The 27,302-nt window shown below is 42.4% G+C and overlaps 1 protein-coding gene across 1 annotated transcript in view; it reads right to left on the reverse strand.

The window, feature by feature from the left end:
* Nucleotides 1-4,096: 4,096 nt before the first annotated feature.
* DRAM1 (DNA damage regulated autophagy modulator 1) overlaps nucleotides 4,097-27,302 on the reverse strand; it is a 38,950-nt gene continuing 15,744 nt past the window's right edge. The window contains exons 2-7 of the mRNA XM_023749818.1: nucleotides 24,999-25,075; nucleotides 21,537-21,679; nucleotides 16,195-16,372; nucleotides 10,918-10,976; nucleotides 6,911-7,003; nucleotides 4,097-6,008 (exon numbers count right to left, since the gene is read on the reverse strand). Of these exons, the coding sequence (XP_023605586.1) occupies nucleotides 5,964-6,008; nucleotides 6,911-7,003; nucleotides 10,918-10,976; nucleotides 16,195-16,372; nucleotides 21,537-21,679; nucleotides 24,999-25,075 (595 nt within the window). The 3' untranslated portion in view covers nucleotides 4,097-5,963. The remainder of the gene's footprint in view (nucleotides 6,009-6,910; nucleotides 7,004-10,917; nucleotides 10,977-16,194; nucleotides 16,373-21,536; nucleotides 21,680-24,998; nucleotides 25,076-27,302) is intronic.

The following is a 27,302-nucleotide window of genomic DNA, read 5'->3' on the forward strand; positions in this document are numbered from 1 at the left end:
TATGTTGACCATTACCTTGTTTTTCTCTGACTATAAAATAAAGCCTCAGCTTGCTGGCTGGATCCTTCTCTGTGGCCTCATCCAAGCACAGGAGATCCACCGAGCCCCAGCTATATTCTCTTTGTCTGTCTTTTCTTTAATCCTTCGCCGCCGCCACCCCCTCACCGCCTCAGGCTCACCAAACCCTTGGCTGTGCTGGCACAGCACAGTAAACTATGGACTATGAGGAATGATAATGTGTCAGTGTAGGTTCACCAAGTATAGCAAATGTACCATTCTGGTAGAGAAGTCTGTGAATGTGAGAGGGCAAGGAATGTGAAAGAATTCTGTACTTTTCACTCAGTTTTGCCATGAACCAAAACTGCTGTAAAAAGTCAAGTTTATTAATTTTAAAAAATCACATAAAAGGTACTTCTAAGCAAAATTAAAGTCTATGATTTCTAAATCTTTCAAGTTTCTCAAAGCTGGAGCTTCCCTCTTCCTCTTTTTGTGTACCCTGCACTGCTGGTGTCCTCCACTCAGTGCATCATCTCGCACGGACCACCAATCTACAAGGTCAGAGAGGGCCAAGTGGTCTGTAGATTCCCCCAGTGCCCTATAATGAATGGGTCCCTTTTCGAGAAAAGAGAAAGAGAATATTGTGGCTGATGACTAATGTCTATAAAAGCACAATGTTCTCAAAAAGATAAGGAGGTATAAGTGACGTGGCAGCCCTTCAAAGAGATACCCCGAAGAAAAAGTAGGTAGAAAAGGGACAAGATGAGAAAAGGTAGAGACAAAAGCATGAGCTCACAAAAGCCCACGAGAGCTGGAGACGCTCTTGATCATGAAAAGGAGGAGCCAGATGATGGAGCTAGAAGACAGTAGGGTTCCGTTGTCTGCAGAAGGGGAAGTAGACAGCCTTGCCTTCCCTGCCCCAGGTGTTTAAATCAAGGGGGATGAGAGGGGGAGTGTGTGTAGAGCAATGACAAAGTCAGCTGGCCTCTGTCCCACACTGTCTACCACAGAACCCGCAGCTGTGCCTGTGGATGAATCAATGAGTCACCAAGGAAAAGTGAACTTATAGTTGGCATCCTCAGCTTAGAAGAAAGTGTGAGAGAGTTGGAAAGATTTTCAAACAAAAAATACTCAAGTGAAAAGATTCTAAAGACAAGATGATAGACAGTGTTGGTCAGATTAGAGATACAATTCCTCTTTGTCCCAGCATTCCCCCTTATGGGAATTTCTCCCACAGATTTCCGTGGGCATGTGTGCAATGATGTACCTATGAGGTCATCCACTTGTAATTGCAAAAGTTTGAAAGCCACAAGATTGTTCATCAAATAGAGGACTTGTTCAGTAAATGAGGGCACAGCCCTGCAGTGCAATACGGTACATGTGTAAACTAGAACCAAGAAATGAGAAAGCTTTCTGTGTATTGACAAGGAGACATCCATTGCTTAGTCAAACTAAAAGAAAGCGCAAAATTACAGTATGCTACTTTTGGGGTAGAAGTTCAAATGGAAACATTTCAAAATGTGTTTCTGCTTGTATTTTCATAAAAGGTGGATATCTTCAAGGAGAGGAGTGAGTTGAATAAATGTGGATAGAGAAAAATACAAAGGCTTTTGCACAGAACCCCTTTTTATATTGTTTTGATTTTTTGAATCGTGAATATCACTGATTTGAACATTTTAAATAGGAACCAATGGCTCAGAGTGTGGTGAGTGGCAGCAGTTGAGTACCCACTATCTAGACATTTTCTTGCCACCCCAGTGCGGTGAGTCGGGAAGACAGGAGTGCACTGTGTTTGCATATGGTTGGAATCTCCCTCAGCATTTTCCAAGCATTGAATTTTGGAGGTCACTCCCACCCCAGCCCCAATATCAGTTGGGCATCCTGCTTCCCTTCCTGGTAGAAGATGAGTCTGCTAGGGTGACCCAGGCAAATCAGCAGCTTTTCTGGGGCTGAGGCTGTGGCTGTTTCTTGTGCAACCGGCTGGACACAGAGGCATGACTCTCTGGCCTTGAGAATGCGGGGCACTCAGAGTCAGACCAAGACTATGTGTGTGGGGAGACGGCTGGGCTCACCGACTGCCAGAATCAAGGGTGGGAGAGAACGGGATACTACTTATCTCCCTCACACTCCTCCTTCCTCATTCCAGACCCAAACACCAGACCAGTATGTCTCCAACTGAGTAAAAAATGGGAACATGGGATAATGCCACATGTGAGGAATGTGTGGAATCCCACACACAGCACAACACTGATGTACTTAATTTGGTTTATAAATACAATTTCTGTGGAATCCTCTTGTGTGTTAAAAAAAAAAAAAAAGACCCACTTGATTAGAAATTAGGGAAAATGGATTCCCATCTGGAATCTGTTGCCATCTGGAAGTAGAATCTCTTGCAGGTCATTGAACTTCTCTTTGCCTTCCTCATCTGAAACATGTGATAATTTTTAAAAATATTTTTATTTTGATTTTAGAGAGGAAGGGAGATGGGGGGAGAGATAGAAACATCAGTGATGATAGAGAATCATTGATTGGCTGCCTCCTACACACCCCCTGCTGGGGATCTGAGACCGCAACCTGAGCATGTGCCCTTGACTGGGATCGAACCCGGGACCCTTCAGTCCCCAGGCTGATGCTCTATCCACTGAGTCAAACCAGCTAGGGCGAAACATGTGATAATTAATTGCCTGACCAAGCACATAGAGGTTAAGAACACAAGAGGCTTGAAAAAGTACAAACATAACTTTGAAGTTAACTGAAGGCGTGCTTATTACCTACATGGCTTACATTTTCTTCTCTTTCAACCTGAAAAGGTTCTCAGCAAGTACACTTCAGTTTACTCTGAAAGAAGTTAGGTTGGCTTTTCTGGCATATGGGGGTGGGGCGAGGGAACTTTAATTTCACAATAGGATCTTGCTTTGTGTTTGTCCAAGATCCATTTCTCAACCCTTTCTTCTGAGAAACAACTTTCACCCACCATCAGTTGAGTAGTTTGGGTGGGTGTTGACTCCTTCTTGCTCCAGAGGTGGACATGTGACCCAGGTCTGACTAATCCGAGCATCCTGCCTTCCAGGGCTACTGGATGGGCATGTGACCAAGCCAGCCAATTGCAGACAACGAGTTTCAACTCATTAGCTATTGTTGGAACTACTGAGAAGTCCTCCCTTCTCACTGGACTGGGTGTAGGCCTGGGGTTTCCAGAAGCCATCTCACTCTGACCAGAGGAAAGCCTGCCTGAGAATGATGCCACCAGAGAGGAAAGCAGAGCTGACAGGAGAGAATAAAGAGAGTCCTGGAAAGATTGAGGGGATCTCTTTGTAAATTATACCATTATCTAACTACTGTATTGTACATCTGAAACTAATATAAAGTAACATTGAATGTGAACCGTAATTAAAATCTATATATATATAAAAAGCCAGCAACAGTAACGCCATAATGACCAGAATGACTGGCCGCTATGACACCCACTGTGGCCAGCGAACCGGCCTGATCAGAGGGTGGGGCCGGCCAGCCAACCTCCCACCGCCCTTCCCCCGGGCCAGCCCGTCCCTGATCAGACTCTCCCACCCTGATCAAGGGCAGACCAGCTGGCCAAACACCCACTCCCATTTCCTTCCCCCAGCCATCCCTACCCCCTATGGGTCCCCACCACCCTGATCAGCCTGCAGCCCCTCCCCCTGGCTGGCCCTGCCCCTGATCACCTCTCACCCCATTTGGGGACAGGGCTGGCCAGCCCACCACCCACAACCCCTCCCCCAGCCAGCCCGGCCCTCATTGGGCCCAATCAGGGCAGGCAGGCCGGCCAACCTCCCACCATCTCCTCCTCCCGATAGGCCCAGCCCCTATCCACCCCAATGGGGGCCAGGCCGGCTGGACCCCACCCGTGCATGAATTCATACACTGGGCCTTGAGTAAAATAATAAAATGAATCTCTACAAAGGTAAACCATGTGCCCACATGCAGTTACATGATTTAAGAAAATGTAAGGTTTAAATTAAACCTTTATAAAATCCAAAAGAGCTAGAATTGTTTCCCTGATAAATATATATCATTGTTGTACCCAGGCGACATATTATAATTTAACAGAGACACAAATTGCTAAAATAAAGAAGTGCTTCATTTTATTTGACTCTTTCAGCCATGAGGTCCAAGGAAATGCAAGTTCTTGGAAATGAGAAATAATACCGAAATGTGGAACAGACCAAGTTTAAAGGTTGTATGGAATCAGCAGAAAGTGGCTGTCTGGCGCGAGTTTTGGCCTAGTCGTTGGCCAAGGCCAGGTGTACCATTTTGTCTAGCCCAGGTAACAATTTCTGTGATAACTATCCAGCGTGAAGAGAGTTGTCAGAGAATAGTGAAGCCCACACAACTGAAATGTTTACAGTACATGAAACAAAAACAGTCAACAACTATTGATCCATCACTTAACTGGCTAATCAGTGTAAATCTCAGTAGGCAGCACTACAAATATCTCTAGTCATTCCTTTATATGTTCACTCATTCATTCATGAAGTCAATGAGTGTTTATTAAGCACCTATGGTGTACCAGGTGGTGCCTGGTTAAATGCTAGAGTTATAAGGATAAAGAGTAAGGCACATACTCTGCCCTCAAGGAGCTCCCAATCTAATCTCACAGAGAGATGTGGAAAAGTGAAAGACCATGCATAAGGAGGTGCTGATAACAAGTCTGTCCAAAGTGAGACCAACCATGAACTGCAGTTTCCATGGTAAAGGCATGTGGCATTCCTCCTCCCTTCAGAAAAACAACTGCTCGACATAGCTTTGATCAGTCTTCCAGTTCCAGGGCGATCATGGGGACCCACAGCATGGGACAAACCATGTATCTCCTCAGTGCTCCATAGCGGGACTTGATAACCATTCCTGGGTCTGTCGTAACTTGGCAGACGTTTGGTATTAAGTACAAGTCTCCTTCCCATAGTCCCACCTTCCATGAATGTCCCTGAGACTCACTTTCCCTCCTTGCTCAACCCGAATTCGGGGAGGTTTTCCTTTTAGCTGCTCACCTCCATGTTACTCTGCTGTTGAAAGGTTTGTGATTTCTAAACAGCACTGCTGAATCCATCCCACCCAGCCATGGCAGAGCATGGACCCATGAACCAGGAGGTCACGGTCTGAATCCCTGTCAAGGCACATGCCAGGGTTGTAGGCTCAATCCCCCAGTAGGGAACGTGCAGGAGGCAGCCAATCAATGATTCTCACTCATCTTTGATGTTTCTATCCCTCTCTCCCTCTTCCTTCCTCTCTCTGAAATCAATTTAAAAACACAACAACATGTATTTTTTTTAAAAGTATGCCCATTACAAACTGCCAATCAGCAGCAAAGGAAAAGCCTCTGGCCCTTGTGAGCAAGGCAGAAGTTCAAAACTGAGGTTTGCTGTGGAGCGTTAATGTGTATGGTGGGATTAAGGCTTTTTGATAGAAGCATTTTGCTTATTTAATTCATTTAAAAATCAGTGTCATAGCTAGAGTTCTTTTATTAACTAAATCTTGATGATCACTATAAATTGCAGTGTACAAATGCCCTCATATGAAATTATAGTTTATTCTCAAAATATCCCGAGGTTACTTGTTAGTAAATTCCTCATTTAGTGTATTTCCAGAAATCACTCACACACAAAGAAACAACAAAACAGAATCTGTACAAAAATAAGAGATCTCCATTTTCCGTAACACCTTATCTTTTGTGTAATGAACTTGTGAATATAAAAAAAGTACCAGTTTAGAAAATTATAAAAACATTGCTAGGTCATAAGTGCTCTACATTCTCTAGGGAAACATCCCTTTGGAAATAGGACAACTATTGGGAATTCTTCGTGAAATTCAAGTCCTGGATGTGCCACAGATGCCTGCCTGCTACAGGGCAGCATTCATACCCTATCTGTCCCCTGTGCCACATCTAGAAACTGTCTGAGACTTGCAACGAGTAAGATACCATTCCTCTTTCTTCAGATGTCATTATTAAGTTCTGTGGATATCCTCAGGGTGACACTCTATTAAAAAAAGCAAAGAAAGGTTTAAAAGAAGGTCAGCAATTCCAGTACCAGCTATTCAAGTCCCCAAAGCTTTGCAGCCCCGAAGACATGACCTCACTATGATTTGTGCTAAGCTTGAGTTGACTCCTCAAGAAGTTTCTTGACTTTCTATATATTTTTAGCTAGTCCCAATTCATTGGTTTCAAAAATGTAAGATTTTTACCTGTGGCCAAATCTAATAAGGTTCCACCTTCTCTCTGCCTTGTGGACATTTTTCAACAACATACTTTTATTTTTTCAAAAGACATATATATGGCCTTGGCTGGGTAGCTCAGTTAGTTAGAGCAGTGTCTCAACACACCAAGGTTGGGGTTTGATCCCCGGTTAAGGCACATACAAGAATCAACTAGTGAATGCATAGATAGGTGGAACAACAAATCGATGTCTCTCTCTCTCTCTCTCTCTCTCTCTCTCTCTCTCTCAAATCAATAACTAAAAAATTCAAATAAATAAAAAGACATATCTCCAGGGGTGAGGGATGGGTGGAGGTGGGCAAAGAGGGGGAAAATGTGGAACATCTGTAATTGTGTCAACAATAAAAAACAAAAAAAATAAAACAACATAAAAAGACATATCATTTGGAACCAGTAAATGAGACCTCCTAAAAAAAAAAATCAGGATGTATAACTATAAACATCAAATGGCAGAGGACACTGGAAACTTCATTGTTTGGGAGAGCTGTTAAAGCCGCATGCCTTTGGGAATGAACTAAGTTGCACAATACATATTTTTTCCAAACACGTAATAATAGTAAAAAGAAAGGCAAATCATGCTCTCATTTTTCATGCAAAAATTTTTCTATGGATTTTTCCAATCCTAATTGTCAGCAATTTACAACATTGAAATGGTTAAACACGTACCTGGAAATCATGGATGAACGTTAGGAAGTAAAAAATAAAACCGAAGGCCACTGTCCATTCACAGAGCGCACTCACCACATGATATGCATAATCCTAACAGCAATGGGAAAGAAACACAATTTAGCCTAAATGGATGCACTTCAGAGCAGAGGAGGCTGTCCGAGAGCATCAGTCAACCCCTGGAGCAAATACAGCAGCAAGGTTGTGCAGGTGAATGGCAGGTGCCTGCCCAGTTAGAACATGGGTGCAATTATTCCCAAAGTACTTTCTCCCTCTTCTATGCTCTGTCTTTAAGACTTGTCTATAACCCGCCAGCCGTGGCTCAGTGGTTGAACGTCAACCTATGAAATAGTAGGTCAAGGTTCGATTCCTGGTCAGGGCACATGCTTGTGTTGCAGGCTCCATCCCCAGTGTAGGGTGTGCAGGAGGCAGCCGATCAATGATTCTCTCTCATTGTTGATGTTTCTACCTCTCTCTCCCTCTCCCTTTCTCTCTGAAATCAATAAAAATGTTTAGGGGTTTTTTTTTGTTTTTTTTTAAAGGCTTGTTTTTGTTTATAGAATTTCAAAAAGCAAAAGAAGGGCCAAAAAATGGCTGAGACCAGGAAGCCAATGTGGACTCCACAGAAGGCAGAACTTCCCATGCGGAGCAGGTCTTGCTCTCCAGAGGCTGGGAATCCCCAAGTTTTCCAAATTGGCTAACTGTCACCACTGGGTTTTGTGGCCTCTGCTGCTACAGAAAATGTCAGTTCAGAAAATAGTTCGGCTTAACATTACATGTAAACATAGCAGCAAAGCAAATGCTAAGGAGACATCTGTACACAGTCACTGACTATCTTCTTGGGGGCAGGAAGGAGAGAATGGGCAGCGAGAATGAGAATGGCTTTCACTGGGGTTCCAAGGTCAGCTGCCTGTGGAAGCCAGGAGATTAATAAAAATCAATGGAACTGATAGTTGCAAAGAGAGAGGGAAGTGGGGAGGAAGCCCATGCTTATCAGCTCAATTCCATTTTCACCAAATGGGAACATATGACACCAGAGACACCAAGGTTGCTTTTAAAAAGTGAAAACAAAAGTGAGTGTGCGCGCGCGCGTGTGTGTGTGTGTGTGTGTGTGTGTGAGATCTCCTGATTTTGAAATGCTGGAAACTTTTTAAAAAGAATTTTTAAGCCCCATCTAAGTAAAAACTAACACCTGCATTTTGACGTTGCCCATTTGCCAAATCAGGCCTGTGGACTGCCACGTCTGATTTCAAACCATGACCTGTTGCTTTTTGTTATTTTCCCTCCCCCCCACCCTATGCTTTCTGCTATAGATCACAAGTGTGAATAAACAAATGGTACTGGATTGCAAGTTAGTTCTATGATGACAGTTGTTTTCTTTGATCCAGTTTTCATCCGCAAAGATTAACTGAGGAACATCGAACTCTCAGACACCTCTCCTTACTCTCCCGCTTCTAGGACATCACCATCCACCCTCTCTCCTTATCCAGGTAGAATTGGGGAGAACCTAACCACCTCACACTAGGGCAGCGGTTCTCAACATGTGGGTGGCGACCCCTTTGGCGGTCGAATGACCCTTTCACAGGGGTCGCCTAAGACCACCCTGCATATCAGATATTTACATTACAATTCATAACAGTAGCAACATTACAGTTATGAAGTAGCAATGAAAATAATTTTATGGTTGGGTCACAACATGAGGAACTGTATTTAAAGGGCCAGAAGGTTAACAACCACTGCACTAGGGGGTAGAGAACAGAAGTTGCCCCCTTTTGGTGACAGAACCAGGGGATCTGCCTCAACCCCTTATCGTCCCGGGACAATAAAGATGGCTTATAAAATTTTGGCAGAAATTTCTTTAGCATGATATTAATGAAAGTATGCTGAACCAGAAGCCTATATTCCACTACCCATGTGTGAGTACAGGCAAAGCTCTAATTTCCTTGCTCCATAAAATGAGACAGTGAAATTCTAATTCTCACCCTCCCCACCAAGTCAGTCAATGCACAAGTCTGCATTATGAAAGCCCTAAAGCAGTACACATTCGTTTGAGGCAGTACCTAAATGCTTATTCCATTCAGTGAATTAAAGCAAAGGACTTTCGTTTTATTTATTGATATTGGGAACAGAAGGCAATCTAAGAGTGCCATAGTACTTTATGGGGTGAATATAAAAACAGGTACTTTTAACATTTTTAAGATTAAATAAGGAATGAAAAATAAAAAGGCTTTTTAAACAGCCTGGGGATATGCTTTGATGAACCCTTCCCAGCAGCTGATTTTTATTTGATTTGTGGGGGAAAGTCTCCCCCAAGTGGTTGAAAAGTAAAGTACACCTGAGGCTGCTCTGCTGTGAGTTCTCACTCTCAGGAAGCAATCTATATATATAAAAAAGCAATCTATATATATAAAAGCCTAAGTGACCATTCGACCGTTTGACCAGTAGCTGTGATGCCCACTGACCACCAGGGGGAAGACACTCAACACACAGGCATGGAAACATGGAACAGACTGATGAATCTCAGGGGGGAGGGGGGGGAGAGGGAGGAGGAGGGTAGGAAGAGATTAACCAAAGATCTTACATGCATACTAGAGGCCTGGTGCACAGATTTGTGCACCAGTGGGGTCCCTCAGCCTGGCCTGCAGGGATTGGGCTGAAACCAGCAGTCCAACATCCCCTGAGGGGTCCCAGATTGAGAGAGAGCACAGGCCAGGCCGAGGGACCCCACCCATGCATGAATCAGTGCACCGGGCCTCTAGTGTATTATTTGTAAAATTTTTCTGAATCATTCTCTTCCTCAGCATCTTCAGTCTCTCCCTTGTCTTCTGCAGGCTCCCATTGTATGCCAGAATCCTCCTCTAACCACATTCTCCCCTATAGCCTTCATCATCTCATTTCTCCTTTTCCTCTCACCTCCAAATGTTCATGGACAGCTGGATAAAGGAAAGACTCCTCTCACCATTTTTTTAACCTCCTGCAATTGGCTTTTAACTCCAGCATTCTTAACTGAAACTGCATTTTGGATAACATCAGTTATCCAAAAAACGTTCCTAAAAGAGACCAAAAAAACAAACACCCACTCCTGCTATTCTTTCATCAACTCTTCTCTCCAGGGTGTCATTCATTCTCCATATGGCATTGAGATGAACCACCGCTGTAAGTATCTAATGGCACAAGTCCATCTCAAATCTGAACATTCAGTCCTGGGTGTTGTGATCTTTGGTCTGGAAATCTCACTCTACCCTATGCTCTGATGGCTCTCAATCCCACCAGAGGTCCAGTCCCATGTGTTCAACTGGACATTTCTCCTTGATGTTTTACTACAGCCCCAGACTCAACAATTCTAAAAACAAACCCATCCACATCCCCCATGAAATAATCTATCCTCCTAGGGATCTTATCTTTCTCTGTCATGGGAACAAATTCTTTGGTTTGTCCAGGAAGTCCTCTTTGATTCATCATGTTCTTTCATTCTCATGTTAGTCACGTGCCAGTGCTCATCAAATATTTTCCCCCTATTACTCCCAATCAATCTAGGCTGATCTTGATTTGAAATCTGAACTGCCTTCTCTGTCATCCTAAATCTGGGCTCCCTCCTCTTCAATCAATTCCAGGCATTTCTTCTAACTAATACTCATCCAATAATATTCTTTCAATTTACTTCCCTCAGAGGGAAGGGGGAGTGGTGGGAAGAGATTACTCAAAGATCTTTTGCATTACCTATGCACACAGATAATAGGGTGATGAAGGCCTGAAGCAGGGTGATACTCTCAACAATAAAGATTTTTTTTAATTTTTAAAATAATCCCAGGAATCATTTGGGATTACTCCAATAGCTAATTACGACCCATGAATTGCCAAATAGTTGGACAGTAAGTTACTTACTTCATATTTTGCAACTTGTTCTAAGAAATGGCAGTGATCCTTTCTTTCTAAGAAGGCTTCACACAGCCACAGTCTCATACCACCAGTCTTGACACTCATATTGAAAATGACTTGAATTTTACCTTTTCTTGGGGATTCCACTCCAGCTTGGTTATGGAAATCAGTGAAGCACAGGTAATCACTAAAAAAAGAAGAGTGTTAAGGAAAGTACTGAAGAAAATAGGTCCTTTAAGGTTAAGACTAGATTATTCTTCTAGTAGTATAATTACACAGTGTTAAACATGTTTTACCTCACACCCGTTAGGTTGTGAAAACAAGTGTTGGTGCAGATGTGGAGAAGTTGGAACCCTTGTGCACTGTTGGTGGGAATGTAAAATGGGGCAGCCACTGTGGAAAACAGTACAGAGGTTCCTCAAAAAATTAAAAATAGAATCACCATATGACGCAGCAATTCCACTTTGGGGTATACACCCCAAATAATAGAGTTTCAAAGAGATATTTGTACAGCCATGTTCATGGCAGCATTACTCATAATAGCTAAACGTTGGAAGCAACCCAAGTGTCCGTTGACAGATGAATGGATAAGCAAAATGTGCTATATACATACAATGGAATATTATTCAAGGACATTCTGCAATATGCTACAATATAGATAAACCTTGAAGACATTAAGCTAAGTGGAATAAGCCCATTAGAAAACATAAGTACAATATGATTTCACTTTTATGAGGTACTTAAGTAGTCAAAATCATAAAGACAGTAGAACAGCGGTTTCAAATCCTGGGGAAAGGAGACAACAGGGAATTATTGTTTAACTAGAGACCCGGTGCATGACATTCATGCACTGGGGAAGTGGGGGGAGGGAGGGCAGGTGGGTCCCTCAGCTCAGCCTGCGCCCTCTTGCTGTCCAGGACCCCTCAGGGGGTGTCTGCCTGCCAGGGATCGGGCCTAAGTCGGCAGTCAGACATCCCTCTAGCAGTTCGGGACCCCTCTCTCCTTACCGCCCGCCTACAGTGGAGGCAGGAGAGGCTCCTGCCACTGCTGCACTTGCCAGCCGTGAACCCAGCTTCTGGCTGAACAGAGCTCCCCCTGTGGGAGTGCACTGGCCACCAGGGGGCAGCTCCTGCATTGAGCATCTGCCCCCTGGTGGTCAGTGTGCATCATAGCGACTAGTAGTTCTGCTTTGTATATTAGGGTTTTATTATATAGGATAAGTGTAGATTTTGTTTTACAAGTTGAAAAAATTATGGAATGGATGGTGGTGATGGTTACACAACTATGTTATTTAATGCCACTGAACTATACTTAAAAAGTGGTCAAGATGCCCAGCTGGCATATCTCAGTAGTTGAGCATTGAACCAGGAGGTCACAGTTCAATTCCTGGTCAGGGCACTTGCCCACATTGTGGGCTAACCCCAGTAGGGGGCATGCATCATTGATGTTTCTCTCTCTCCCTCTCTCTTCCTCTCCAAAATCAATTAAAATATATTTTAAAAATCGAAGAGATATGTCCTACACCTGACCTTGAGGCCAGCCTAATAATGCCAGGCACTGAGTCCATTGCCCTCCGTGAACAGCAAGGTCTGCACAAAGACAGTGACATCCATTTGATTGAACTTTGAAGGCAAAAGAGAAAGAGAATTGAGATGCTCTATAAAAAAGTTAAAAATTCAAAGTGTTGCCTCAATGCCAAGTTTAGAGCCTCCTCTAAATTCAGGGTCAGCATCTCCTCTCCCTACCCCCCACCCCCATAGTTTGCAATGCTGAACACTTCTCCTTTTTTTTAAATAAAGCATAGCTGATTATCCGACCCTTTTATGACCATACTTCTGTTTCTAATAGTTTTAAAGCCTCTTAATTCTTTCATTTATCTGTTTTTTTAGTTCTGGGCACCTGGTACCATGCTGCAGGGGGGAAAGGAAGAGGTGGGGGAAACCCTGGCTAAATGGATTTGGTCTCAACTCCCAGAAACCTCAGAGTCTTGTTGAAGGAAACCCAGGGCTGTGCCATATGAGAGACAAGAACAAAGCACTGTGATGAGGCAGAGGAAAAAGTATTAATTCAGAGTGGAATGGGGTTTGAGGTGTCAGGGAGGCCTTCCATGAGTTGAACTTACTCTAAGTTATGAAGTTTGAGGAGCCCTCTAGAGCAGAGCTGTCCCACAGAAACACAACGCCAGCCACATGTGTAATGTTAAATTTTCTACTGTAGTCTCTGTGTAGTAGGCAGTTAGACAGGCATGAGCAGACTAGGAGCCAGGTATGGAATGTCACCGGGGCGGAAATCCCAGGGTACCTAGCAACCAGCAAAACTAGGAAAACAGGGACCTTACCCCAGGGTGACCTTTCCTCCCCTATCGAGCCTTTCATGTCTCACTAATCATGAGGCAGACCACCCCCACCCTCCCCTTAGAGGAGGAACAAGGGGGGCCGAGAATAGTCTCATATGACTCTTTGCACAACCACTTCTTAAGCATTAAGTCCTCTGGACAATGAGGTTCTGGCACATATCAAATGATTTTGGAAGCACAGCTTCAGGTGTGTTGACCACAGAGACAGAGTTTTGGTTAAACTGGAGATAATATCTAGGACTCAGCTCCAGGCCCAGAAAAGCAGTAAGGCCAGGAGGGGCAACGCATGGCTGACATTAGGACCAGGTTTGATGGCTACTGACCCCCTGCCCTGGCACCTACCAACCATGACCCTGAAAGGACACACCTGGAAAAGCTGATGAATATTCTATTGAGATCCTCCCTAGGACCTCCCTTAAGAGCCCTGCCTTTAAAGAGGGGATAAAAACCCTTGGATGGAGGACCCAACTCTCTCTTTCTCCCTCTTATCCAGCCTCCCTCCCTCTCTCTCTCTCTTGAGCCTATCAGGGCCTTTCCCCACCCCCTTCTATCCCAGTGCATGCTCTCTGGGGAACACATCCCAGCCTTTCCCCCTCTCCTTCCCCAAGGTGCATTCTCTCTGCCTTTGTTTTTCCTAAGCTTCAAGGGCCCTTCTTTTGCCTCTTAACTTGTTTCCTGAGCCCACGCAGCCCAGTTGGCTCACTTCTTCCACTTCTACCTCTGTGACTTTCTAAATAAACTTCTGCTTGTATTTAAGTCTTGGCCCTGAATTCTTTATTAGCCAGAACTCAAGTACTAAGGTTGCTAAACTGAGGTCCATTTGCCTGTAACATTCTGGCGTTGTTTCTCAGCTAACAGCAACACTTTAAGAAAACCAAAAAACAACAAATGAAATTTAATTTTAATGACATAGCTCCTTGAACACAATAGATAAAAATATTACCAGTTCAACATGTAATAATACAAATAATTATTAATGAGATATTTTACTTTTTTTTTTTAAGTCTTTGAAGTTCACACCATAACCTGTCTCAACACAGACTAGCCACATTTCAAGTGCACAATAGCTACACGTGGCCTGTGGCTACCACATTGGCCAGAAAGACAAGGTGGAGGGGGTGGTACTCAGCCAGGAGAAGGGCAGGGGGCAAAAGCAGAGGACAGGAAACAGCCCAGTCTTGGGGAATCTCAGAGCACATGTCTCAAGCAAGGGAACCTGGACCTTGTGCTGTTATTTTGTGAAGGTTGCACTGTAGAAGCCGGTGCAAGACAGAGTTTACCAGGAAGGGCCTAGAAGCCTAACTCTAGTGTGCCTCAGTTTCCTCAGTAGTTAAATGAGGCCATTTCACAGAAATACTACAGTAAAGAGAAACAAAGGCACTTTAAAGATGCTTTGCAATTCTTGTAAGTGAATATAAATACCATGCTAATGTTTAATGCCAAAGACTTTCCTATTTGGAAGAATTTGTTTGAGGTAAGGTGATACAGGGGCATACCCTGCTTCTGTGTGGGGCTGCAATCCCTTGGCATGGCTAAGAACTTCTAGAAATAGGAACTCATAGTATTTGAAACTCTGAGGCCTGAAATGCTTATTGTGCTAAAACTCCCTCTGATTTTAATATTTAGAGATCTGTCTCCAGAGTTAAAAGCAAGGGAAGGTTTCAGGCTAAAGGTCTGAAGGAAATGTATTTGAAGAGAAAGCATGAATGTCTTCAATCCATAAACAGGACAAGAAAACTGAGAAGGAACTATCTTGGGAACCAGGGTATATATTTTGTCGTTAAATTTCTCAATACTACTAGTAAGATTTGTTTCCTCTGTGCTTACAAATTTTGTAATTAAAAATTTCCTTCCCCAAAATGAAAACAAAACCGACCCCAAGACCATGTGCAGACTTCGAATTTTGTATAGCTTCTATCTCAAAAGAGCAACGCAGAGCTTAATATCAGAAGCACATGGTATACTGCCACCCAAGCTGGCCCACTTTATACCACAGGCCAACCCAAAGGAACAACATGGCTAACAGAATAGTTCCCATTTTCCTGTAACATAATCACCCCTTTTCATGACTCTGCAGCTTTCTCCGATAGGAGTGCAGATGGTATTTCAAAAGATGGGAAATATTCCACCCCGTGGAGACCACAGCTTTTTTATGTTCTTTGTTTAATGCCGAGAGAGAGAGAGAGAGAGAGAGAGAGAGAGAGAGAGAGCGCTTTCATTTCCTCTAAATCAGAACATACAAATATGATAGATACATTTTTTCTTTTCACGTTGAATTACAAAATGAGATAAAATTTTGAAAATAAAATCAGTAGTAAAAAGAAAAGGCTACCTGTACTTTAATTGACTTAGAAATAAATAATGTAGAGCTTTTAAAAACCTCTTAATGTGGATGAGTAAATGAAAACATCGAATTGCCTAGAGCAGCGGTTCTAAATCGGTGGGTCGAGACCCCTTTGGGGGTCGAACGACCCTTTCACAGGGGTCGCCTAAGACCATCGGAAAACACATATTGTTTTTGTGATTAATCGCTATGCTTTAATTATGTTCAATTTGTAACAATGCAATTGGGGGTCACCACAACATGAGGAACTATATTAAAGGGTCGCGGCATTAGGAAGGTTGAGAACCACTGGCCTAGAGGCATTGAGAAGGAAGAGTCTGAGCTCCTAGGACTTCACAGAGCTATTCCTTTAAGTACAATGTCAATATTTGATGTCTTTTCTTTAGCCAAGTACTCCAAAGAAAAATAAATATTTTACATGGCTGCTAAAACTGACCCTGCTGGAAGGAAAGTAAACAGAAACTGAAGTTTCCCGGCATTTTCCCAGCCTCCTTTCATACCATTCTTTTCCCTCAGCATTGTTTCTATCTAACCTGACCAAGTTGAGACATATTCTCAATGATTTACACTTTTCTTCCAATGGTTTGTCTGAAGTATATGGAAACCTGGCCGTTAACCTTTGCTTTTTTCATGCTTTTTTTGCTGGGGGGCAGGTAGGGGAAGGTGTCAAGCTTGTAAGGACACTAACAGATGTAAAAAGGATACTGGGGATGACAGCTGCACAGGAAATGAAAGAGATGGTCATCCGTACTCGGCAGGTGGAGAGGGTGTTCCACTGGGGACATGACTTGTAGGAGATGATGGATTGCAGGAGTGTGTACACCACACCACAGACAAAGGCCAGAAGGGCACCGCCATCATGGACCACAGGGACCGCTAACTCCTAGGGAGAAAGACACATGTATGCGTTATTCCAAGTGGGTCTGTCCACACCGTGATCTGAGCACTCCCTCCTCTGGGCTATTGGAAGCCATCCATTGTCACAGATGACCCCAAATCGAAAAGATGGTCCTTGCTGGTTTGGCTCAGTGGCTTGTGGACTGAAGGGTCCGGGGTTTGGTTCCCAGTCAGGGCACATGCCTGGGTTGCAGGCTCGAGCCCCAGTGTGGGGCCTGCAGGAGGCAGTCAATCAATGATTCTCTCTTATCATTGATGTTTCTCTCTCTCCCTCTCCCTTCCTCTCTGAAATCAATAAAAATATTTTTTTAAAAAGAAAGAAAATGTGGCTGCTTGCACAAGATTACCAAGAGAAAAGCCTTCCCCCACAATGAAGTAAATGTTCTACAGCAAGCTTGGGCATGAGGGATGAGGACAGAGTGACGTCTACCTTAGAGGGGCAAAGTGGGGTATGGTGAGCTGTGGAGTCTGGCTAACCTGAGTAAAAAAATCTTGACTCCACCACTGGGCTTTCGGACCTTAGTTTAAAACCTCAATTTCTGATCTGTCAAATGGGTGTATTCATTTCTGCCTTGCAGGTCTGCAATGCAACTTATTTGATAAACTACATACAAAATTATGCAAAAGTGCCAAGGGTGCTTGGGGTTTTTAGGCTCCCTGCTCCCCACTAATCTCTATTTGTCCCTCCCAAGCTACCCCAAATCTAAAAAACTGCTCTTGCAATGCTAAGACAACTTCAAATCAAGTCCCTGGCCCCCAGTCATTTCAATAAGAAGGGAGCCCCTATATCCAGTCTAGGCAGAAAGCCTGGTGTTACCCCAAATGTGGTCATAGGGAGCCATCATAAAGCTCACTTTAAGCTCCTTTCAAATGTTCAATGGGCACCTACCTTCCGGCATAACAATGACATTTAGATTGAATGACTGAGTCCCTACTTGAACTTATAATTTTGAGTTTTGCAAAGGGGCAGGTTAAAGTATTGTCCACGAAAGCCTAATTTTGGCCACAACTCATTGTCCACACCTGTTTTCCAGACTTTTCTTTAACCACCCAGGTTTCCATAGCCCCACTGTGTTCTTCATCCAGACTGTTCACACACACAAAAAAAAACATACTGCATCGACCTATGAATCACGGTTCAATTCCCAATCAGGGCACATGCCCGGGTGTGGACTCAATCCCTAGTACGGGGCATGTGGGGAGAACCAATCAGTGATTCTCTGTCATCATTGAATCTCTCTCTTCCTTACTCTCTGAAATCAATAAAAATATATTTAAATAAAGTTTACAAAATAAAAATAAAAGGTAAAAACTTTTCAGTTATATATAATGTTCAGCATGGTGACTATATTGAATAAAGGTGTATGTATTTCCAAAAGCTGCTAAGGAAATAATTTTTTTTTCAGAGAGAGTAAATCTTAAAAATGCTCCTCACAAGAAAAAAGTAACTATAAGAGGTGATAAATGTTAACTAAACTTATTGTTTAATCATTTCACAATATATACATATATCGAATGACTATATTATATATCTTGCACTAATACAATGTAATATGTCAATGGTATCTCAATAAAACTAGGGAGAAAGCAATATTAAACCAAAAAAAAAGTAAAAAGAAAAATTAAGAAAAAGAAGTCTTTTTCACTCCTTGAATGTTAGTTAGGCACATTTGGTCAAGGGAAAATAAACAAAAAGCAAGGCATCTACTGCTGAGTCATTTCCAGGAATAATCTTCTGAGAATCCTGGTTCTTTCCACTCCACTTTTTTTTCCACGCTAAGTCAACATTCTGAATTTACGTACTTTTTCCCTCCCACCAGCACTGTCAGGGGACTTGCTTCCTCAGCCTGGCCCATGTCAACACTCCTTTAGGATCTTAATCTGCAAACTGCACAGGCCCCACGTTAACCCTGACAGTTCCAGATCACAGAGCTGTATTTGGCCTGTGGAGCACAAACTCTCTTATCAAAAATGCCTTTTGAAGGGAAATGATTCTTAGATCGGATGTGAATATTGGACTGAGGATAAGATGAGCACCTGGTGCCCTTTTGACATCTCTTTTGCAAAACTCTCTGGTTAATTGAAAACTGAGTAAAAAGAGAGAAAACTAGGATATAGAGAGTGTTCAACCTTAGAAAACATGACTTTTCAAAAAGGAAACTTCTCGAGGAAAAGTAGAGCAGAGGCAGAAACTGGTGAGGACATACCTAAACGTAGCCATCCCACCCACCAGTCCAGGGAAGGGAGCTATCTGTGAGCTTCTGATAAACACAATATACTTCCTGCTCAGGAAAATCCCACCAGAACCAAGGCTCTCTCCTGCCCTCACATCTCTCCTTCTTCTCAAGGTAACAGCTCAAGTTGGTTTGCTCATGGCCTGCCGAAATGAATTACAGGATGTCAAACAAGGAAGTTGTCAAGATGGGAACAATGACAAGCCAAACACTTTGCTCTCAGGAAAGTTACCGATTATATTTCTGGGTTTTGATAAAATTTAATCTCGTCATGGAAGCCTTTAAGAGAACCAAGAGTCCAATTATCTAACCATCTAAGTTTTCTTCCGAAAGTCTGCCCTTTGTGGCTTAAAAATTGGCAGGTGTATCACTAACGATGTTGAGTGATTTGGAGAATAAAGTAATTAGGATATCAGACAGTGCCTACTATCCTTTGCTGAACATTCCTATCCACACCTACTAGACAAAGGATATCATTCTAGGTGTCCCCCCGACTTTTTTCATCATGCTTTCTGATGCTGCAACTCTGTGAATCATGACATGCTTTTTTCTCCCAGAGGTAACCTCATTGTAACATTGAGGTTACCTCTTTCCCACAGGTTCAGGATAGACTGCTTCAATGCAAGGGCCACTTCTACCGTTCCTACTCCTATGATCTTGGGTAAGTATTCACCTCTCTGGGCCTCCACTTCTCCATTGAGAATGAGGAAAATTATACTACCTATCTTCGAAGGTTGTCATTAGAATTGTATGAGTTAGAGCAGTGAATGCTGTCATAAGTATATCACATAGAAAATTTCCAGTACATGTTCTGGGAAACAAAATGAATATGATCATAAAACATAAGGAAATGTCACAGAGTCTCTACCATGTGGGAAATGTCATGGGCAACCGTGCATTGCAGCACAGAGTATCTGATTTCACCACAGGGGAACGACAGGAGAAGGAAGTGAGCTCTCACTCTTCCCCCTCACCTCTCTCTCTCTCTCTCTCTCTCTCTCTCTCTCTCTCCCAGCTATTTTCAACTGGCGTGCTGTGACAGAATTTTTAAAACATGCAATACCTGTCTATTTAGCCAGGGGCACTGATTTCTTTTCCGTTAGATTGTAAAATTTTTTAAAAAAGTTACCAACCAACACAATGATAGCCATCCAATGTGAATGAATCAAAGTATACCTATATTTTTTATCAGATTGGCAAAAAGAATTTAGTAATTAATTTGTGTGCCATAAGATGAAAAAGGTTGAAAATCAGTGCTCTACACCATAGAGACCTAGTCTTTCCTCTAATAATCAAGGAACCCTAGTACACTGCTGGTGGGAATGCAGACTGATACAGCCACTATGGAAAACAGTATGGAGTTTCCTCAAAAAATTAAAAATGGAGCTGCCATTTGACCCAGTGATCCCACTCCTAGGAATATATCCTGAGAAGCCTGAAACACCCATCAGAAAGAATGTATGCACCCCTATGTTCATAGCAGCATTACTTACAATAGCTAAGATCAAGTGCCCATCAGTAGATGAGTGGATAAAAAAGCTGTAGCACATTTACTCAAAGGAATACTATGCAGTTATCAAAGAGAAGAATCTCTTAACTGTTGAGACAGTATGGAGAGACCTGGACAGTATTATGCTGAGTGAAATAAGCCAGTCAGAGAAAGACAAGTATCACATGATCTCACTCATATGTGGAATCTAATGAACAAAATAATATGACATGGAAGCATGCAACAGCATGAGGATTCTCAGAAGGAAGAGATCAACCAAACCTTTTATATGCATGTATGCATAACCCATGGACATGGACAATAGTGGGGAGAAAGCCTGGGGAGAGGAAGGAAGTGGAGAGGAGGGGGTCAATGGGAGAAAAAAAGAGGACATCTGTAGCGCTTTCAACAATAAAGATACATTTAAAAATAACACATTAAAAATAATCATAATAATAAATATAGTTAAATTAAATTAAAGGAGTACCCCTGGCTGAACAAAAAGTTGTCCTAGAGTAACTTCCTTTCTGCTGTCACAGGAGACAACAGTGATGGAGAGAGCAGGACCACCCTAGTGTTAGCCTGTAATGATGAACCCATGATGACATAATGACCCCCAAGTACAGACCACTGGCTACCATACATTATCTCACCCAATCCTTGCAATAATTCTAGGAGCTGGGTACTCTTATAATTAGTACTAATTTAAACACAACAAATGTTTTTAAAATATTAAACATTGTCTCCGTAGCTAAGTAGGTCCCATGTTTTCTTGAAAGAGATCTCAGAATGAATAGGAATCCACAAATTAGAAAAACAAGTAGAGTGTTTTCTGAACACCTGACACCATAAGATAAGATCGAGCAGATTCCTCAGTAGTCGTCATGTAAGTTAATTGGCTCTAGCTGGGCTACATTTTGGCTCGGCAACTATTTAGCTAAGGAACCCTGAGCAAATTATTTCACTTCCAGGCACCTATAGCCTATTCTGGGAAAGGAAGAAATCAGGTGCCATTGTTTGACTTTAACACCAGAGGTTCAAACCGTAAAATCAGTACACACACACAGACACACACATACTCATACACACATGTTTTCACACTTAGTGAAGTCATCACAGTGGCTGAAGTCATTCTCCCAACACATCAACCACATCACTGAGAACATGGAACATTGTAAAGCCTACAGCTTCACTCAAAGCACTCTCTCTCTATCTCATAATCATGCACGCATACCCCCCATCACTCCCAAACACCAGATGGGACTGTGTTTAAATGGTATTTGTTTCTAAAAAGCAAATTAACTCATTTTAATAAACGCATCAACTATTTGATAGCTAGACTGGCACAAGCTTGACTCTTGTATTCTTGCTTCTCCGGGACTCACAAACTCCATCACCCCCATATCCAAAAGAACTTCAGGCCATACCTGAAAATTGGCAACAATGCCCATTCCGATACATCCCACCAATCCCAGAACTAAGGACACCAGGTTAAAGACAGGAGTGCTGAAGTAGCTGGTCTGATTCTGCTTTTCCACTATTTTGTATCTTGTGTACATCGTGGCTGCACCTGAGAAAGAAAGGTACAGTAGTGGATTTTTTTATTTGACCGTTTTGAAGGAAAAACACAGAAACAGCTTCATATTGCTTTTTTTAAAGTTTGTATTTTCACTTTCCTAATTGCAATAGTCTCCCGATATGCCCACCCCTGTCCTTCCTCACCCCATCTTGCTCTCCCCCAGTGTGGTGGGGACACACACACACGTCTTCTTGACTGTTATTCTTTTCACATAAATGCTATTGTGCACATATTGTTCTGTGGCTTGCTTTTTTTTTCACTTAAAAATGTGCCATGGAGATCTTGCCATGTCAGTACAAATAGGTCTACCTCATCATGTTTAGGGGTCCCATCTTGGTATATAGTGAGATGCCACATTTATTTCATTCTCCTCCTAATGACAGATTTCGACATTGTTTCTGTGTATTTCCTATTCCAAGCAATGTTCAATGAACATCCTTGCCTTTGGCACACTTTCAGTGCTTCTGAAAGACAAATTCCTAGAAGTGGTATTACTGGGTCAAAAAACTGTGCCTAAAATGCCAAGAAGTATCTCAAAATTGTTCCGAGACTGTAGCAATTTATACTCCCAGAGCAAAGCTTAAAGCAATTCTGTATGCCTGTGCCTTTTTAATGATTGCCAATCTAATAAATGAAAAATAGCCACCTGTTGGTTTACTTTGCATTTCTCTGATCATTAGTGAGATTAAGCAAATTTCAGTATGCCTACTGTCATTTGCATGTCTTCTTATAAAAATTGCATGTTTATAATGCTTTTGTATTTTCTCGAGATTATCTATTCACTTTTTAAAATATATATTTTTTTAATTTCAGAGAGGAAGGGAGAGATAGAAACATCAATAATGAGACAGAATCATTGATCAGCTGCCTCCTGCACACCCCCTACTGGGGCCTGAGCCCACAACCCGGGCATGTGACCTGACTGGGAATCAAACCGTGACCTCCTGGTTGATAGGTCGACACTCAATCACTGAGACACACCAGCGTGTGGTCTATTCATTTTTAATTTGTAGCTGCTTTTTATACATTATGTACATTACTGCTCTAATAAATATTACAAGTTTTCTTCTGCTTCTGTGTTTGTCTTTCATTCTGTTTCTTGTATCTTTTATCACTTAGAAGTTTTCATTTTCTGCCTACTCAAATATGTCAATTTGATGATTAAAGAACTAATCACAAGCCTGTCACATAGTAGGCACTTAGTCAAGGAATGCTGAATAAATGGATAGCTATCAAAATTTTAGATCTTTGTTCCCTTTAATTCAATAAATTTATCTTATAGAGAAACTCATATATATATATTATGCAAAGATATGTTAAAAGGATATTAATTTTAGCATTTTAAATTCCAAAATCAGAAATAGCCTAAGTATTTAACAAAGGGGACTAACTAAATAAATTATAATACATCCATGAGTTCAAGATCATGCATGTGTTAAAAGAATAAAGTAGACCTCTATGTATTGAAATAGTGTAATGGCCATAATATTTGTGCTGAATTTTAAAAACATGCCTGACCAGCGTGGCTCAGTGGTTGAGCGTCAACCTATGAACTAGAAGGTCACAATTCGATTCCCAGTCAGGGCACATGCCCGGGTTACAGGCTCAGTCCTGGTATGGGGCAGCTGATCAATGATTCTCTCTCATCATTGATGTTTCTATCTTTCCCTCTCCCTTCCTCTCTGAAATCAATAAAAATATATTTAAAAAAATAAAAACAGGCTAAAAGCTAATCATTTACCATAAACTTTTAAACAAAGACATTCGTGTCAAATTCTGCCTTGCCTAAAAGCAAACATCATATTTATCGCTGCTGACAAAATAACTTGTCTTTTTAATTGGGATTCTGGGCAAGGATGGTGTAAGAGAGCACTCGGATTGATGGGCTGTGTCTACCTCCCCTTGCTCACCTCCAAAACCTTGGGTGGGGAAGACCACAAATGGTTGACGGGGTGAAACTTTCTCTCTGCCAAGGATAAAACACGTTCCAAAGGTGCCAAGTCTCTAAGTAGAGTTTCCAGCACCTCTGTCCCCTCCCACCTGTACCAGTAGAGAGGGACAGAAGTGTCCCTGGCAAACACCTGCTTGTTCCGTAGGGTAGGCGCTTTTAAAAGGACTGAGAGAGAGAGAGAGAGCTCTCTATGTTACTTCTGCAGACCAGAATCACTCCCTAGTAGTGAGCTTTTCCGTTATTACATGAATTACTCTTAAGAGGGTTGTATCCTATCAACTGCACCTCCTCAGGGGCACTTGTGGGACTGAAAAGGAAAATCATGCCTTAGTTGGAGACAAACTGCCCTGCTTCCCCTCCCCGCTCTCTCTAACAGGTGAGACAACACCTTAGTCAGAGGTTCCCAAGCTTTAGGGAGAATCCAACTCCCCTAAACTGCTGGTTCACAACGCATGCACTTGGGCCCCACTCCCAGAGGTCCTGATGGAGTCCATCTGTGGTATAGCCCTGGGACCTGCATTTTAACCAGCACCCCAGCTGCTTTTCATGGAAGCTGCCTTTGGAACATGCTCTGAGAAACATGAGTTTATATATTAGGTGTCTTTGGCTTACACAAATGTATTGTATATAAATCACAATTTTAAAAATCAAATTACATTTAAAATTCATTTCATAATCTCATGGTAAACTGCCAGGAAAGTTGAAGAATAGTTCTATGAGGTCATAAATAACTCTGGAGTTCAAGTCATATTAGTTTTTCAAAGTAGAGCAAAATTCCAGTTGCTTGGACCAATAGAGAGGGACAGGCAAAACAGTTGTACTTGTATTTATTTTTAATGCTTTTCTTTTTTTAAAATATATATATATATCTTTATTGATTTCAGAGAGGGAGAGAGAGATAGAAACATCAACGATGAGAGAGAATCATTGATCCACTGCCTCTTGCCCGCCCCACACCGGAGACAGAGCCCGCAACCTGGGCATGTGCCCCAACCAGGAATCAAACTGTGCCTCCTGGTTCATAGGTTGACGCTCAATCACCGAGCCACCACGGCCAGGCAAAAAGGTTATACTTTTAAAAAAAATGACACATACGAAGAATGAACCTGATATAAACTATGGACTTTGTGTCAATGTAGGCTCATCAAAAAATTGGTAATGGGGGAGACGGAGCAGGCACTGTATGGGATATCTCCACCTTTGGATTAATTTTGCTGTGAGCCTAAAACTGTTCTAAAAATAAAAATTCTGTTTTAAAATAATAATAAAAAATTAGATACACACACTGTCAATAACATATCTTCCTTCACATGGGATTGCGAATTTTTCATTTATTGATAATAATTTTTGTGTACTTACCAAGAAATGCAGAGAAGTTTATCATGAATCCAAAAATACCACTCTCTGGAGGTGTTGTTCCTGTATCACTGAGAAAGAGAAGAAATATTCAAATTATTACAAAGGAATCCAGTTCAGACCTCTGGATAGGCATGATCTGGCAGGTTTCATGACGTGTTTCTTCTGGGTCTTTAGTCACTTTGAATTGCAAAGATTTGTCCTGATTTTGCTCTAAAGTGCTTTAATTCTGGCCCTAAAAAAATCTAAAATTCTTTTTTTCTACCTTTTTTATTTTAATTGCAAAAAACTAAGAAATACTGAAAGTGAATGGTGGTGGTATTTCTGAAATAATCCAGCTCGATAAACTTGATGGATATGTGTCCATTCTTAGTGAAGAACTGAATGTAACTATTTTGGAGGGGTGGGTATGATGGTCTAAAATCACATTTGAAAAATCTATTATTAGGATATTAAGTACACATAAACACATTACATTTTTTTAAATATATTTTGTTGATTTTTTACAGAGAGGAAGGGAGAGAGATAGAGAGTTAGAAACATCGATGAGAGAGAAACATCGATCAGCTGCCTCCTGCACATCTCCTACTGGGGATGTGCCCGCAACCCAGGTACATGCCCTTGTCCGGAATCGAACCTGGGACCTTTCAGTCCGCAGGCCGACGCTCTATCCACTGAGCCAAACCGGTTTCGGCAACACATTACATTTTTTAACAATTAGATTTATGCACAAGTTTACAGTGCTGTAAATATAAGGATGAAAAACTGAGCAATATTATTGATACCTATCCCTACTTTATGGAAACAATAGTGTACTTAGGGTGTATAGTAATTGTGATAAATTACTTTAATAAGAAAATTATCTCTATAAAACACTTTTCAGGCACAGTCTACCAATTCAGTAATTAAATGAGCTGGAAAGTCCTGTTTGGCAGTTGTTTTCTTTTACCTTTTTTCCAGGTGATTTTGAGAGTACATTTATTGAAGCTAGGGACAGTGACGCAAGAAAGGGCTTAGGATAAAAGAAGCAACAGGAGAGAGACTCGGCGGGGCTGCTTTGGCTCTCTAGAAACCAATGGGAAAGAAGTGAGTCGAGGTGCGACTGCTGTCAGCTCACTGGAGAGTCAGAGAAAAGGGGGCCTTGGCGACAGGCTCCGGGGGTTAGATCGGGACAAGCTGCTGCTGCCCATTGCTCCCCTGGTTGCAAGTCTTTTGAGAACTGTTAGAGTTTAAGAGATGCACACCTGACAGGGAAGAAAAACATGGACAACAGGTTCTGTTTTCTTTTTATATGTTTTTATTGACTTCAAAGAGAGGAAGAGAGAGAGAGAGAGAGAGAGAGAGAGAGAGAGAGACATTAGTGATAAGAGAGGATCATTGATCAGCTGCCTCCTGCACATCTCCTGACCAGGAATCAAACTGTGACCTCCTGGTTTGTGGGTCAACACTCAACCACTGAGCCACACCGGCTGGGTGAAAGATTCTGTTTTCTACTGATCAATGCCAAGGTTTGAATTTTTACATTGTCAAGCTGCCCGCGTAAAGCAACAGTTGAAAACTGATGGCAAAAGAGCTCCCAAGATGAAACAACTCGTACCCATCTTGAGTGTCCCCATGTTTTAAAACAGCTCTGGAATTAAGGATTGAAAGACGGCTCACATTGAAGAGACACACTTCAAAGTGTTTGAAGAACTCCACAAGAAGCCTGTGTGTGCGGAAAGCAGAAGCCTTTGTAAACACTCAATATTTGAAGAGTAGAGCTTGCCCTGCAGCTGGCACTCTGGTGTCTCAGCCTTGCCCAAGGCCCAGCCTCACTAGGTCCCAGCCCCTCTGGAGTTCCTGCTCCTCCACCTTCCCATGGTCCCACAGGCCTACGGGGAGCCTGGCTGCTGCTGCTGGACCTGAGGCTATGGCTCTCCTGGGCATCCTCCCATTGAGGAGGAAGACCCAGCCTTCTGGAACCACCATGCAGCCCAGACCCTGGACATCGCCGAGAAGCTGCAGCCCACCCAGATGGCTGCCAAGAATGTCATTATCTTCTTGGGGGATGGGATGGGGGTGTCCACGGTGACAGCAGTTCAGATCTTAAAGGAACAGATGAATGGCAAGCTAGGACCTGGGATAACTCCTGGCCGTGGATCAATTCCCACACATGGCTCCGGCCAAGACATGCAACATGAACAAACACTGGCACAGCCTACCTGTGTGGGGTTAAGACCAACTACCGGACCACTGGTGTGAGTGGGGCAGCCCGATGTAACCAGTACAACCAACACATGGTAGTGAGGTCACCTCTGTGATGAACTG

Source organism: Myotis lucifugus, unplaced genomic scaffold (assembly GCF_000147115.1).
Source record: "Myotis lucifugus unplaced genomic scaffold, Myoluc2.0 scaffold_10, whole genome shotgun sequence".
Lineage (NCBI taxonomy): Eukaryota > Metazoa > Chordata > Mammalia > Chiroptera > Vespertilionidae > Myotis > Myotis lucifugus.